Genomic DNA, 14,695 nt, shown 5'->3' with positions numbered 1-14,695 from the left:
GCCAAATGGACAGCCGAGGGAGCCAACCGCATCTATCATCTTGAAGCCATTAGACCAATTGCAGGGCGGCGGGGGAGGGAGCTCGCCGCACTCCTCTCTGTTTGCAGCATCCCTGGAGCAGCCTCTGTTGAGTGAAACACAAGAAAGGGCAAGACGGGGGGAGCAGATCCGTGGAGGCAACCGGAAAACGGGAAGGGGATCTCGTGGAGGCTGCCGGGATAGGGTTACACTGGTGTGTGGAGTCCATCTTTGCAGAAGATGGCTGTTTAGTCAATGTAAACAGCCTGTGCAATACCTGCATTGCTAAAGGGGGAAGCAGCAGAAGAGGAGGAGGAGAAGGAGGAGGAGGAGGGGCAGCCGCTGGAGGAAATGCTGCCTCTTCCAATGAAATTTTCCCCTCTCTAGCTAACCCCGGCCTGCTGCAGATCACCTCTCAAGTCATGCATGTTGTATGTTAAGGTACGTATGCATGTCTCTCTAATCTGTGAGGACACATGGAGGAGGACCTGGTCACGTTGGCCGGATTAGTAGATCAGCTGTTGGTGCAGGGCAGCATCCTGACTAAAAATAACATGTCAGTAACACGTTAATAAGGCCATAACATGATTCAAACAAAGATGTCTGTCCTGTTGCAGTGCAGGGACAACAGCAATGACTGAATCCAGCCTTGGCGTTTCATTGGTTGTTGCTTCAGCTGCACATGTTCCTCATTAAGGGCACAAGCAGACAGGATGCACTCAGGAGGGAGGAATGGATCATGTGTCTGCTTTGCCCTCCTGTGTCACCATGTAACACTGCTTCAAGAGGAGATGTTTGAAAACTCCTCACATATGTAAATTGCTTTTATCTCTCTCATGGGATGTGTACACTGAGTGTGAGTGTGTGTGGGTGGGAGGTACATGCACCGGGTTTTGGATGCAGTGGATATTTGTGGAAGCTGTGTGTGTGGTGGCGTGTGTGGGTGTTAAGTTTGACTTTGACGTTTTGAACACGCTGCCAGCACATTTCCTCACCCTGCACGTTACAGTTTGAGTGGTTAGTATTCCTCGGTATTTTATCAAGTTTGTTATGCCACTTTCCTCCTATGCCTTTGCTACCCACATCCTGCCCAAAAACACCTACCACAACCCCGCTGGCACAATCAGCTGCGGCTTGACTGAAAACAAGGGTGAAGCCTGCCAAAACGGAAATGTTAATACAAAGATTTAGGTAAACATTGAGTGCAGAGAAGCAATTTTAGTGATATATTTTAGCATTTTGGCTGGAGTTAAATTCATACGATCTACAAAGCATTTCTTAGGCTAAAAATAAAACCCCCTTTATTAATCACATGCTGTTCTGCCTTTCAGTTTTAGGTTTTATTTCCCTGATCACATGGCCGAAGCATCACCAATGCCCCCGCAGACCTCACACCAGAGGGAAGACACCTGTGTCGACCATGACACGCACTAGAGGCTGAGAGCGACGCGACAGCATCCACACACAGACCGAAAATACATCCTTCAGTTGAAACTGCAACACCTGACCATGGCTGTAACTGCAGCTCAGACAACTACAAGTTTTCTCTCCACAACTGCCACAGCCACCGCAATCCCCTTCCTCTCCACGAGCAAGAGCGTCAGAGACAATGTCACCTCCCGGACGACATTAATGACTGTTACTATAACAACAAACGAGACCAGCTTCAATGCCACAACGTTTCCGGAGGCGGTGATCGAGGGCTCAGGGATGGGAATGGTGTTCGTGCCCTTTGGCATCATCACTGTCATTGGCTTGGCAGTGGCCATTGTAAGATATCATTTAAATATTGTCTCTAAATTAGCACTTGATTCACTAGAAATGAATTCCCTCTGAATGAATTGTAATGTCTTGACCTATTAGATTCATGTTTAATTTGTATATTTATTCTAACAGACCTTGGATGTAACAGACACTCCATTTAGTTTGGACAGATTACCTCCACCAGTTAAACTGCTTGTGTATCTTTCTCAATATGTCTGTCTTTCTATATTCTAGATGCTGTATATTCGGAAACGGAAGCGGTAAGTTGAAGATTTTTCCCGCTGATCTGGTTTCTGGCTGTCTTGTAGAGGGGCCCTGTGTCAAAACGTAGTTTAAAATCTTTATTATTTTAGTTGATAGTGTGTCCACATTATATATATGTCTACACAAACTAACACAAAATAAGTGCTCCATCATAGGAGTGTTGTTTGCACTGGAGTTAGTGGGAACTTGAGACAACAGGGTACGTACACATTGTGTAGAGGACAGGTCACCCATTTTTAACCCTCTAAAGGTGAAAGTGGAGCTGTATACGATCTGATTCAGGTTGTCTGTTTTCAACAAGGATGTGGCTGAGCTTGCAGCTAGCTAATGGTGCTAACACCATGAACAGGTCTAAACAACGCCAACTGTACTGAAAGACCTAGTTAACCAGGGGGAGCTGGGGAGTGGGTGCAATGCTTCCACGACGACGGTGCCAAGATGGTGCTACCAGCAGTGACTGCATATGAGCACAGTGCAGAGGAGTGGCCATTTGCTAGCCAGTGGGATACTCAAATAGAGACTCACATGCACTAGCATGCACGTCAGCCGGACCCTCGACCACATCAATAGAGAAAAAACGTGAATTATGTAATAAGGTCACAGGGGCATTTTTGGCATTTTAGCTTTTACTCATGGGCTGTCTGCTTCCAGATATTAAACTGGACCAACGTGGCAGCTTGTTTGGAAAGTTTCTTTTATAATATGAAAATAATCACCGAAATGTGCTTGACAACATTTGAGGTGAAAAATAAGCCATGCAGTTACTGAATCTTCTACATTTTAGATCGGCAGCAGTTAGTTTCAAAGTTTTCTGGTAGTTTCCAGAGGTGGCAAGTCCCTCTGGACATGATTTGCATAAGACCTCAACTTCATGCCTCGTCTCTTTAATGCAGTATGGCGCTACCAGAATGCATTGCACTGCTGCTTACATAGACAATGAACAGAAGTGTGGAAATGATGGATCTTGTGGACACATACCTTTAAAACACACACAATGACTTTGTTCTCTAGTCAGGACGCCATTACTCCACTTTATTGTTACATAGCAAATAGTTGTTTGCTGCTACTGTTGCAACAAGGCATAATTTCCTCTTCCTTAAATGCTGACAGGTTTCATCTCTTAACTCTTGTCACACAGGTTGGAGAAGCTGAGGCACCAGCTTATGCCCATGTACAACTTTGACCCGGCTGAAGAACAAGATGACCTGCTGGAACAGGAACTACTGGATCACGGCCGGGAAGGCAGCCTCACAGGTCCCAATGCCAAGGTAAGGTCCTCACAGGAACCCACTGTGTGTCTCTGGCAACTTTCTTTTATAGAACGAGAGTGCTCCCATTCAGACCACAAGTGGTGCACGGTTTGATGAACACAAAAGCCATGACTACCATCGTTTATATTCCTAGATAGACATTAATAGAAAGCTTTGAGCAGTGGCTCAGACAGTGAGCCTGTTTACACCTGAGGTTAACGTGTCTCAGGTGATCTGATCACTAGTGGACAGCTCTAAGTCAGTCTGTTCTGGCATTAGAATGCGTGTCCACATGCATCTTAGGGTGTCTTCATGTCCTTAAAAAGTCTTAAATTCAGTGTTAACAATAAGGCCTTAAAAGTCATTAAATAGTGTTAATTTTGAATTTGTGAGGTCTTAACTATTATAAACATGTGATCTAATTTCGTTTATTCCTCTTTTAATTTCTGTTTGTGAAAATGAGTAAAGCCTTTCTATGTAAAAATCCAGATTTCTAATGTTACAAATCCTTAAAAAAAACTATAATACTGTCATTTTACTTCACACTTGCACTTAGCTGTTGGCAAATTGTAGATTGACTTAACTCACTCTAATAACCATATTTCTACATAACACTTACCTCTGCACAACACCATATATATACTACTTGCCTGCAATATTTACCTGTGATGCTTAAATCAGTAAAACTCTGTCCAAAATATGGTAAAAAGTTGTCTCGAACAGGTCTTCAAAAGCATTAAATTTAACTGTCTGATACCTGTAGACACCCTGAAATAAACAAGTCAATCATTTCTATTTGCAAAGACCAAACGCATCTTTGTTGTTTTTACTAGTAGGAGATTTATCGTGCTATACACACACGTACAGCCTTTACTATTTTTAAAGTTATTTAATTGTAGGGCTGCTCGCTACATATTTATTTGCTTTGCCCGCTGTGAGTGTGGTCTGAGCGATCAGATTTCAAAATGCTATGGGGACGAATTTGGTGTGCTTAGAGCTGTCCACTTGTGGTCCGATCACCCTGAACGCACATTAATATGAGGTGTAAACAGGGCCAATGTTTCCCATCACCAATAATCAAACACAAGCAAAATGCCCCAGTGTGGTGCATTGAAGCAGCTCGTGTGGCTTGTGTTAGCTGTAGCTTTAATTAGGTCTGTCTATATATTTTGAAGATGTTGTTATTTTGATAAAGTGGAGTAAAGTATCACAGGACATCTGTGCTTTAACTGATCATCAGGGTTTTTTGTTCCATTCATATCTGTAAATCTGTAACTGTCCATTTTTTGTTTGTTTTTGGTCATAATTTATCTTTATTTTCTTTAATTTCTTTTAAGTTTTGACAATGGCATAATGGTAAAAGGCAAACATGGTAAAGTATCACCTGAGTGTTGTCTCTCTAAACCTCTTTTCCCCCACAATCCTCATTCTATCATTATTTCAGTATCTCAAACAAAAACTAGTTGGTTAGATGTTGTTTAGTATTCGTCATTTCATATTTACTAATCTATATTACAGTATATACTAACAGAGGACACATACCAACACACTCAGTTTGAACTTAAAACCATCATCCATAATATCTTTCATCCTTTCCTTTGTGCTCCCTCAACATAATACTTTAATCATCAAATATTTCCGGGGCCACATGCACACAAAAAGTATGCACACACCATCACACAGTGAAGACTTCCAGTGGTAGAGTACAGTCAGAGTGATGTGTGGCAAACTACTGATTAAGAAAAATGATAAATAAGTGTAGTTTTATTTATTGTTTATCATTATTATTATTATTATCATTATTTTTTTTCTTCAGTAGAAATAGTTTCATACCATGAGCCTAAGCCCACAGCCCACTCACTAGCTTTTCCATAGCTTTAAATTGCATCTTACATGGGGCAATTGAATCCCATAATAACTGAGCAAACTCCATTCATTGATGAAGTACATGAGCTGCAGTTGAAAGCCTTAAAATAGCCAGAAAGAGAACCTTTAGATTATTTATATCAAACACATTTCTTATGAGCATTGCATTGCAGAACAATGTGTGTCCATCAGCACTGCAATTAATTATCAACTATTTTTTAGGATGCAGGTTGACATTTCTAAAATATTAGTGAATTAAGTACACACCCTTCCAAACAGTTTGCATACTCTGTAGTTTTACATGTGGCCTCTGATCCTGACAAATCTTCTCTGGTTTCAGTAATCAGTCACACTCTAAATCTTTAAGTATTAAAGGTCCAGTGTGAAGGATTTAGGAGCATTTATTGTCAGAGATGACACAGAATATTCAGAACTATATTGCCATTAGTTTATAATCAACTGAAAATAAAAATCCTTGTTTTTTCATTACCTTAGAATGAGCCATTTACATCAACACACAGAGCAGGTCCTCTTCCACAAGGTCTGCCATGTTGCTACAGTAGCCCACAACGGACAAACATTGACTCTAGCAACACATTCTCACTCCCAACTCATGTAATATTATTCTTACATAATTCAATTTCATGTGATATACAGTATGTCACATGATGTAGGTCACATGTCACATCACATACATAACACATGATGTAGGTCACATGTCACATCACACACATACGTGACATATGTCACTAGCCTACCATGTTGCACATGCTAGCTAACTACATTGGTTTCACACAGGACACAAACAGCGGGCTCCTGAGTGAAAGTCCACCTCCCCTCCTGTCCACCTTATGCAGACTTTCTTGCTCTTTAGACTACGGTAGTTGCCCTGAATGTAAAACAAAAAACGGCGCCAACCATTGGATTTTATACTGCTGCTAAAAGGTGCCTTGGTGCCTCAGGGTCTGACGCCGAGGGCCACTGATCAAGCATTGTATTTGACAAACTGGGAGTGAGATGGGGTTGGCTATAGAAAAGGCCATTCATGTTTTTGCGTCGGCCACCATAGTTCTCCTACACGTCTTCTTTGGCACTCAGAAGTTTCAGCTTTGCAACCTCACCACTAGATCCTACTAAATCCTACACACTGGACCTTAAAGTTGGTTTACCTGTATTGATTTTTCCTGAAATGAACAAAACAGAACGTTGCACTGGGTCAACTGCTGTCATCACTTTTTCTAACTATTCAACGCTGGTGTCCCGATGTGATCTTAATGTCACTAACAGTTTTATCTCCCATCTGTCCTGCTGCCCATCTCCTCCACAGACTCTCACAACCTCCCAGGGGACCACGCAGAGGCCCAGTCGTCTGGTCTTCACAGATGTAGCCAAAGCTCTCAACGCTTAACAGATCTCTTCCATTAGTTGACTGCAGTTTTTGGGGGCTGCTGGCCTCATCGAGATACAGACTGGGCTTTTCTCATTTGTCTGTTTCGTGCCTCCTTGTGTCCTGACTCCTCCATCCTCCAGCCTATAACTCAGCAATTGATCTTCTTGAAGAATGTCTCAATTCCTAAGATGCATCCTGAGGAGAGAGGAGGCTTCCCTGAGGAGCTATGAGCGAGGATGCACAGGTGCATCCTGCGCAAAAGTCTTTTCAGCACCCCTGACATCTAAAAGAGGCGGGACCGGCATGACAAACAGCCGATGATGCGGCTGTGCCATCCATCATATTTAGGCCCTGTCTACATGAATACAGATATTTTTGAAAACTGATATTTCCCCCCCTTCATGAAAAAAAAACTGACTATACAAACTTTGTTTCAAGACATTTCCATCCCATTAGAATGCAAAAACGATTACAGGCGTGTTGGCTATCTTCCGTTATCTCCCTTCGTGACAAAGCTAATAAGATGTATAGGCTTCCCTTTCGAAAACACCCAACAGAGGTCTCATCACTGTCGATTCCCCTTCAATATAAGGAAGATGGAGCTCACTCAAGAAAAAGAGTGATGCTCTGGACATGCTAAAGTTTTCCTTCCACTCATTGACTACAATCCCACTCTCGAAAATGTACCACCATCTTCTCGTTTAACCGGACTTGACCCAAAACGGTGGTGGCCTTTAAATGGCGGACAGTGAGGTGGAGCAAATGACACTGGCCGCAGCAGATGGCAGATGGTTCAGGAATACTAAGTTTTAGGTAAAGTGAGTCATTAGAGCAAACAGTGCCAACAAAACGTAAAAAATCATTTCCCCAAAGTATTTGAAATGTCAACACAAATACAAAATGACCTTTTTTTTTGCTTTGTTTTTTTTAAATCTGCACCGTTGAAGGTGTTGGTAAAAGACATAGGAGAAAATATCAGATTCCAAAAATATCTGTATATGTGTGGCCATAATTGACATCACTTTAAAATGAGGGCTCCGTAGTATGGATGTCTCATTTTGTTAAATGCCTGTTGCCTCAACTGCTCTCTCCTCCATCTCTTCCTTAGCCTCCTCTGCTCGTATCTCAGGTGGGACTAAGACACGAGGAGAGGAGGTGAGGAAAGGAATCGAGGACATGAAAACCGTGAAATGAGAAAAGCCCACTGTCTCTCAGGAAGGAACACAAAGGGAAAACTGGACTGTTTTTGGGAACAACTGGAGCTTTGGTGAACGTTTTAATCTCTACGACACAGACAGTCTGGCAAAAAAAACAAAAACGTAGGGTGCATGTATGATAAGGGAGCACAACGGGAGGCATCACGTATGATCTTGCACTGTTACCGTTTGGCGCACAAATGCAGTGTGATGCACTTTTCTTGAATCATGTTGTGTCATTGCTGTTAAAATGTTTGGTAGCTTGTCAGTGAAGTTCATCTGAGCTTCAATATCTCTGTCCATGTTTGATGAGAGAGAAGTGTACATTTGTGTTATTATACTGATTTTGTGGTCTTTCGTCTCTGACAAGCTTGAACTCTGGATGTGTTACCATCCTTAAGTGAACTGTTCCTCTCCATTTTGTTTCTTCTTCACTGAGCAATGAAGGATTGTTTCCGTCTGTATACATTAAAACTATTTAAACCAATTTGAAAAAAAAGGAGTTGTTCAGATCCATCACAAAGAGAGTTGACAGGTGTGATATTTTATTGGTAAGCGATAAAGAAGCAGAATAACACAAATCACATGGTAAAGAATCGTAACAAAATATATATCACAGGTTTGTGAGTTGTATTAATGAAGTGGATGAGGGCACATCAATAACATAACTACAAAATGGTGTTAAAAACAAACAAGGCATACAAGATGATTTCTCAAGTTACACTTCAACTTTTCAATAGTTGAAAATGGATCAAGTACTGTATGTAACTCTATCACTACCAGTAAGATCACAGAACAACGTTGTCCCCATAGAGAGAGTAAATATCCAGAAAACAAATATTGACCCAGCTGTAGTTAAATTAAAGGCCCAGACACACCAAACCAACATTAAACAGAGGGCGGCGATGGAAGCCGACTGTTGCGTTGCCTCACGTCCTCTGTGTCTTGGCCAAAAAGCTGCACATGAACACACTGCAAAGACTACAGCTGTTAGCCAACCAGCATGTAAGTTCTGTGCCTGTGTGAGAGGAAATAACTCCATACTAGCAGAGGGAAGTAGTCTGTATTAATGATTCAAAAAGGGAATTTGGAAGACCGTCATGACTCTAGTTAGCCAGTTAGCACCTCAACAATGCAATCCAATGTTGAAAGAACAGAGCATATTTACCATGTGCCAGTAAACAGTAACACAATCCATCATGAAACTTTTGCTAAAGAGCTCAATGGCAAAATAAAATAATCTTACCTTATATAACAAGTTTATTTTGAGCTAACTCCCTCACGAGTTTAGCTATTTGTTTACTTTCCTCACTTCCATTTCTCTTCTCGTGCGCTGACCTGAACTGCCAATCAGAGTGATTTTGTTCACCGATGGGCCCCACTGTCTCTGATGTCGATTTACCATACTGAATCAGCTGAAAAAAACCGGAAACACGGCAAGGACCAGGGCAACAGGCGCTAACCGACAGCCAACCGTCGGCTTGGTGTGTCAGGGCCTTATGAGGCACCCTTCAGGCTGACTTCCATTCATTATGGCGACATGAATGTAGTGAGATGAGATGAATGGACTACAACAGTACTAGTTTGACACTTATTTCAAGATTTTCATGATACACATCGCCTGCAGGTCTGACGGAAACAGTCAGATACAACTTAACCAAACATTTCCTCACAGACGTCCCAGGCTTCTTAGTTTTCAGAGGTAGTCCAGAGGGCAAAATAAGTAAAGTCAATGCAACTGAAAAAGGAAACATACCTGTAAATTAATTAAGTTCCTCTGGCAGCAATTCAGTCAACAATGCTGAAATACAGGAAATAATTGGGATACAAAAGATTGGTGATGAAAATAAGCAAGTTTTATAAATAAACAGTAACTGATGGGTGATCTTAAAGTCATGTAACTAGTAAGTGATATGCAGTTACTGTTGGATAAATGTCTGCCATACATGATGACACAGGGACTGAGGAAGTTGAAATAGTTGCAATAGGTTGACTGTCAGTTTAGGCGCAGAAATCCCACCCCAGTTGCCAGAAGGAAATGTTGGCATTGTGCAATTCTGCAAAGCACGGACACGTTTCACTTGTGCGTTTCACACTAAGGTAATGCAGTTCTGATTACACAGATATGAGCCAACTTAGTCATCAGGAGGTGGAGAGGATGGCGTAACACCTAGGCGACACGGCTGCCAAGCTGCAGACAATTGTTTAAGACAAACAGCAAATCCGGGTGTTTTTTACGGAGAAATTGGCTGCATTTCCTGCCAAAATTTTGAGCCACCAAAAGGTATTTTCAGCCAAACGTGATCTTTTCCCAACCAATTGTTTTTGTGCCGAAACATAATCACTAGGTAACCACAGCACTGTTGAAACATAAACAGTTTCAACATATCCATGACATAACAACTTACAAATGTTTCATATCCGTGGCTTGCAGAAAAGTACAATTGCAACATTTATCCTGGTGATTGAAATCCTGACTGACAAGGTCTCAAAACATTTTTAGAAAAACAGGCTGAAAACCTCTTTACTTTTGATTTATAAAACAAAAGAATTTGGTAATCTATACAAAAAAATCCTTCCAAAGTACCAAAGCTTTTACTGATTCATTACATATCAAATGTACTATTTTCTATGAGTTAAACTTTTGGCGTGTTTTTTTTTCTTCTACTAATCCTCTGGTATCTGAATCATGTAGATCATTTTGTTTATCTATTCAACACCATGAGCACAATAGTGTGACAACAAAAAAATCCAATAATTTCCATGTTATTCGAGTGTCTCAGAAACAGATATCTTAAAACCAAACCCATCTGCACTGCTGGACACCACAAGAGGTAAGAGAGAGAGTCTTTTGTTTGGTAGGTTTTTTTTTTCCTTTTTGGTAATTTGGGTGAACTGACCCTTTAAAGCACGACGATGTAACTTTTAAAAGAATAATCACAGATGAAAAGCACTGAATTAGGTAAGGTATGATCCCAGATGAGGTGTCCATTATCAGGAATTAATGGATGACATCGGACAATTGCTTCCTACGAGTAAATTTATTGATTATGGACACCTCGAAGGACATTAATTTATATTTTCAAGAATTTTGCAATCAGTTTTTTACAAGCCATAACTCAGTTTCACTGTAACACCTGAGGGTTTGACTAATATCTGGAACAATTATTACCATTTCATAAGGTTCGTATGCAATGGAAACATTCACTACTCCAGTAAATAGGACAAACCTCAAATAAGGGAGATATTTTATCTCAGCTCGTAGAACCCTTTAGCTCAGCTATGAGCCAGAAAGGTAACATTACACCAGCAAGATTCAAAGTCAGTAACATTCTGTACGGCTGACAAACAGTAAATATAATTTGACAATATGTTTGACAACAAAACTAGCTACCTATCCAGCCGTGTCACTGTTGTAATTAGATGTTAGCTTGTTAATGCGTTGCAAAAAAATGGTAAACAGAGGCTCTGACGGTGTCCCTGTTGCTATAGTTACTCATCGTAGACAGGCTGATAACATATAGCCAGTACATTAATTTAGAACGGGTGAGCAGACATCACTGGAACCACTTAGTTGGTGTCCACTGTCAGGAATTAAAGGTCTGCTGTGTAGGATTTGGGGCGACATATTGGCAGAAAATAAACCTAAAACAATTAGTATGTTTTCTTTAGAGTATAATCACCTGAAAATCAGAACTGTGTTTTTGTTCAATTAGAATGAGTGTTTATATCTACATAGGGACTGGGTACTTGTCCACAGAGATCGCCATGTCACTGACATGTTTCTACAGTAGCCCTGAATAGACAAACCAAACACTGGCATAAGGCCATTCCTGTTTTTGCCTCAGCCACGATAGTTAGCAGCCCCTCTGCGATGGGCAGTGTTTTTTTTTTTACGTAAAACTGCTACATTCATGGATTTTACTGAAATAAATCAGCAGGTCCCTTTTTTTTGGAGAGGAGACCTGAGCAGATAATGCAGATTCTGGTAAAAACCTCCTGAACGTCTGGATCAGAAAAAAGGTGAGCACACTTTGGATTGTCTGCAATGAGCTGAACAGTGTAGGAGAAACACAGATTTTTAACATGAAACTGCTTTATTCATTGTTTTTACTAGTTTTAATCACCTGGTCTGTTTGTTTTGTAGAGGAAGACACCTCTGTAGATATTTCGACTCCCGATAAAAACTTCCTGAACAATGAACACTGAAGAAATCCTAATTTGGAGAAGCTTCAGCTGGCTGCAATCTGCAATCCTCACCACTAGATGCCACTAAATCCCCCTAAATCTTACATACTGTACCTTTAATGGACACTGCAGCCAGTCAGAATTGAGTTTTCACTCAAACCATGGTATAATAAGCAATACCATCAACACAATCAGGGGTTTTCTTGCAACAGTTTCACTGGGTAGATGTTACTAATTATCCATTATATGAGTAAGTTTGTCCACTGTATTACTCATTTCTATTCATGCTTCTATTACATTATATTTTTGCATTTACCATTCACCCATTACTGTCACAGTGTGGCCACAGTGCTCACTAAAAGTAGAACAAACAAAGGAAGAAACAACTTCTGTCTTTTTTCTGTCTTAAACTGGTAAAACAAAGACTATTTATTTAGCAATTTCAATGCAATTTCAATGCAAGGTAACCATGGTGCTGTCTCTCTGTTTCCCATAACTGCCATGTATTTCAGCACTGTGTGGTGATTTGCTGCCCTTTGCTTTCAAATCATACGTATTAAGAGTGTCACACAAACAATTTACAGTGTAAGAATCAGAAATTAAATGATGTAGTAAAAATGAGAAAGGAGTAACAGACCCCCCAAAAAAAAGTATTTCAAAAGGAACTACACCCTAATAAGCAAGTACTTTATCAAGTTTTGTCGTAAACTATTGGTTGCATTTTATTTCCCAGGACAACAAACCAAGTCTCACTTCAGCGTTTAACAAATACAGTTGTTTTGTTTTTTTAAAAAAGAAATGACACTGATGGTTTTATTTGTACACTCATAGTAAAATCCTCTGCTTCTGTGTTGGTATGAAGGCCCGAAAACCCTTTGCCTGTCTGTGCTGTACATCTGCATATGAATCTGTGTGTGCGTATGCTGCTGCTGAGGGAGTGGAGCGTTACTTTGATGGAGATCGTTTGTGTTACTGAGGTAGAATGAGAGATTAAGAAACTGAGGGCAACTGAGGTTTAAATGAGGTCTTTGTGTCAAGGCATACTGGTAATGTCAAATACAGATCAGAAATGCACAACAAACACAGCACAATAATTATTACTGAGTAGACTGACGACATGTTCCTGAATAGTTTTGTACCTGAGGTTTCAATATGGTGTAAAAGCACTGTTAATAGCAAAATCCTGAGTGTGGTAAAATGACACGTCAACACTGCTGTTGACAAAAGTAAATGTGAAGGGTTTCTTTCCAAATATCAGATATCCATTTAAACCTTTGGATGTTTTTTCTCACTGCTGGTTGAAAGGAAAAAAAAACACTAGAGTTATTAATCTGAATAATGAACTCTAGTTTACATTGGCAATTGCTAATGTAATTCTCTGCATTTTCTTTTACTTTTAGAGATGTTTCTGTAGGTAGAGCTGGATATTTCATTTTGGAATAAAAGCTTTCACGTCTACTTTCAAAGTAATGACTTCAACGCACCATGTTTATATTGTAACGTCGCTATCAATGTCACCATCTTGCTCCCATTTCATATGAGGATTCATGACACTTGATTTAGAAACATGTTTCAATAAAACGGTTCAGGTTGGTTCCTTTTTTTCTTTAACCCCCCTCCCACTTTAACCCGCAAGCCCGTCCCCTCTCCACACACACAACACACACACACTGAGGCTACATCCACATTAATACGTTTTCATTTTAAAATGGTGTTTTAAAAAACAATCTCATAAGCAACAACTGTTTTAGCACCATTTAAGAAATAATCTCCCTCCTAACTAACACTGAAAACACATCAAGCAGCAGCAATAAATCCATTTCTCTGCAGCCAGGAGGCATGTTCATGTGCTTCAGGCACAGGAGTCAGAGGACTCTGTTTACTGATTGGCTGCAGGTATTCTCTGGCCGCAATTCACGGCTGCTTGGTGTGTTTTCAGCACAACATGCCTAAAAAACGCATATCACATGACCATTCACGTACACTGGGCATACACATGTCGACATAAACAGGAAGCAGATTGTCTACTTTGCAGTTGGTTGCTTAGTTACAGAAAATACTGCAGAGATGGCAAAAATTAAGACAAGAGATTTCTTTGCCTGGACTGATGACGAGGTGGAACTGCTACTCAAAATAACACATGAGTATAAGGCAGTCAAGGTGGTGGCAGCAGCATTATCCATCGCTGGAGGAAGCCATGGCGATAGGAAAGGTATGTAAACCCACCTATATTTTTTTGGCTTGACACATCTTGAGTGAGAAGACCCAATTGGGAAGTGAGTGTGGGTGTCTGCGTCATTATTTTCAAAGTATCCCTTTACAACCATCCAGATGAAAATGCAACCCCGGGGTTTTAAACTAAAATGGAGTCAGCAGCATTTTCAAAGGTCTCCGTTTTAAAGGTTCCAAAAGGCTGGAGTAGTGTGGACGCTAGGCGTAAAAGTAACAATACTCATGCATTTTAAAATGAAAATGTATTAGTGGGGATGTAGCCTGAGAGGTTCAGGAAAGCAGGAAACCTTTAATCAATAGTTGGACACTTTGGGAAAAACAATTCTTGGCATTCTTGCAGGGTTACATGAGAAGACTGATACAAAGAGGGATGCTTAGCTTAGCTTAGCATAAGACTGCAAACCCACCTACCAGCACTTTTAAAACTCAAAAGGCACAATACCTCTAGAAATACTGTTGTTTTCACACTTTGGTTTGTATACAGATCAAACAAATACGATATAAGATATTAATAAGTGAGCTTTAAA

The 14,695-nt window shown here is 40.5% G+C and overlaps 1 protein-coding gene across 2 annotated transcripts; it reads left to right on the top strand.

Moving 5' to 3' along the window:
* Window positions 1–77: 77 nt before the first annotated feature.
* si:ch211-161c3.5 (uncharacterized protein C3orf18) lies at window positions 78–8,230 on the top strand. Of its 2 annotated transcripts, XM_050039272.1 has the most exons (6): window positions 78–459; window positions 1,350–1,788; window positions 2,017–2,042; window positions 3,185–3,314; window positions 4,634–4,668; window positions 6,490–8,230. In XM_050039272.1, the coding sequence occupies exons 2-5, from the start codon at window positions 1,528–1,530 to the stop codon at window positions 4,637–4,639; spliced, it is 423 nt and encodes a 140-aa protein (XP_049895229.1). In that variant the 5' UTR covers window positions 78–459; window positions 1,350–1,527; the 3' UTR covers window positions 4,640–4,668; window positions 6,490–8,230. The 2 variants fall into 2 exon arrangements, with proteins under 2 accessions (XP_049895229.1, XP_049895228.1); XM_050039271.1 differs by lacking the exon at window positions 4,634–4,668 and having other exon boundaries at window positions 81–459.
* The last annotated feature ends 6,465 nt before the right edge of the window (window positions 8,231–14,695 follow it).

This window comes from Epinephelus moara, chromosome 24, assembly GCF_006386435.1.
Source record: "Epinephelus moara isolate mb chromosome 24, YSFRI_EMoa_1.0, whole genome shotgun sequence".
Taxonomy (NCBI): domain Eukaryota; kingdom Metazoa; phylum Chordata; class Actinopteri; order Perciformes; family Serranidae; genus Epinephelus; species Epinephelus moara.
The sequence above is the reverse complement of the archived record's forward strand: the minus strand, read 5'-3'. Positions and strand labels throughout refer to the sequence as shown.

What these genes read in the sequence shown, in the direction of transcription:
- si:ch211-161c3.5 (XM_050039271.1), top strand. Translation starts at nt 1,528, where the DNA reads ATGGCTGTAACTGCAGCTCAGACAACTACAAGTTTTCTCTCCACAACT. An exon ending in TATATTCGGAAACGGAAGCG is followed by an intron (nt 2,043 to 3,184) that starts GTAAGTTGAAGA and finishes CTTGTCACACAG; the next exon opens with GTTGGAGAAGCTGAGGCACC. An exon ending in TCACAGGTCCCAATGCCAAG is followed by an intron (nt 3,315 to 6,489) that starts GTAAGGTCCTCA and finishes TCTCCTCCACAG; the next exon opens with ACTCTCACAACCTCCCAGGG.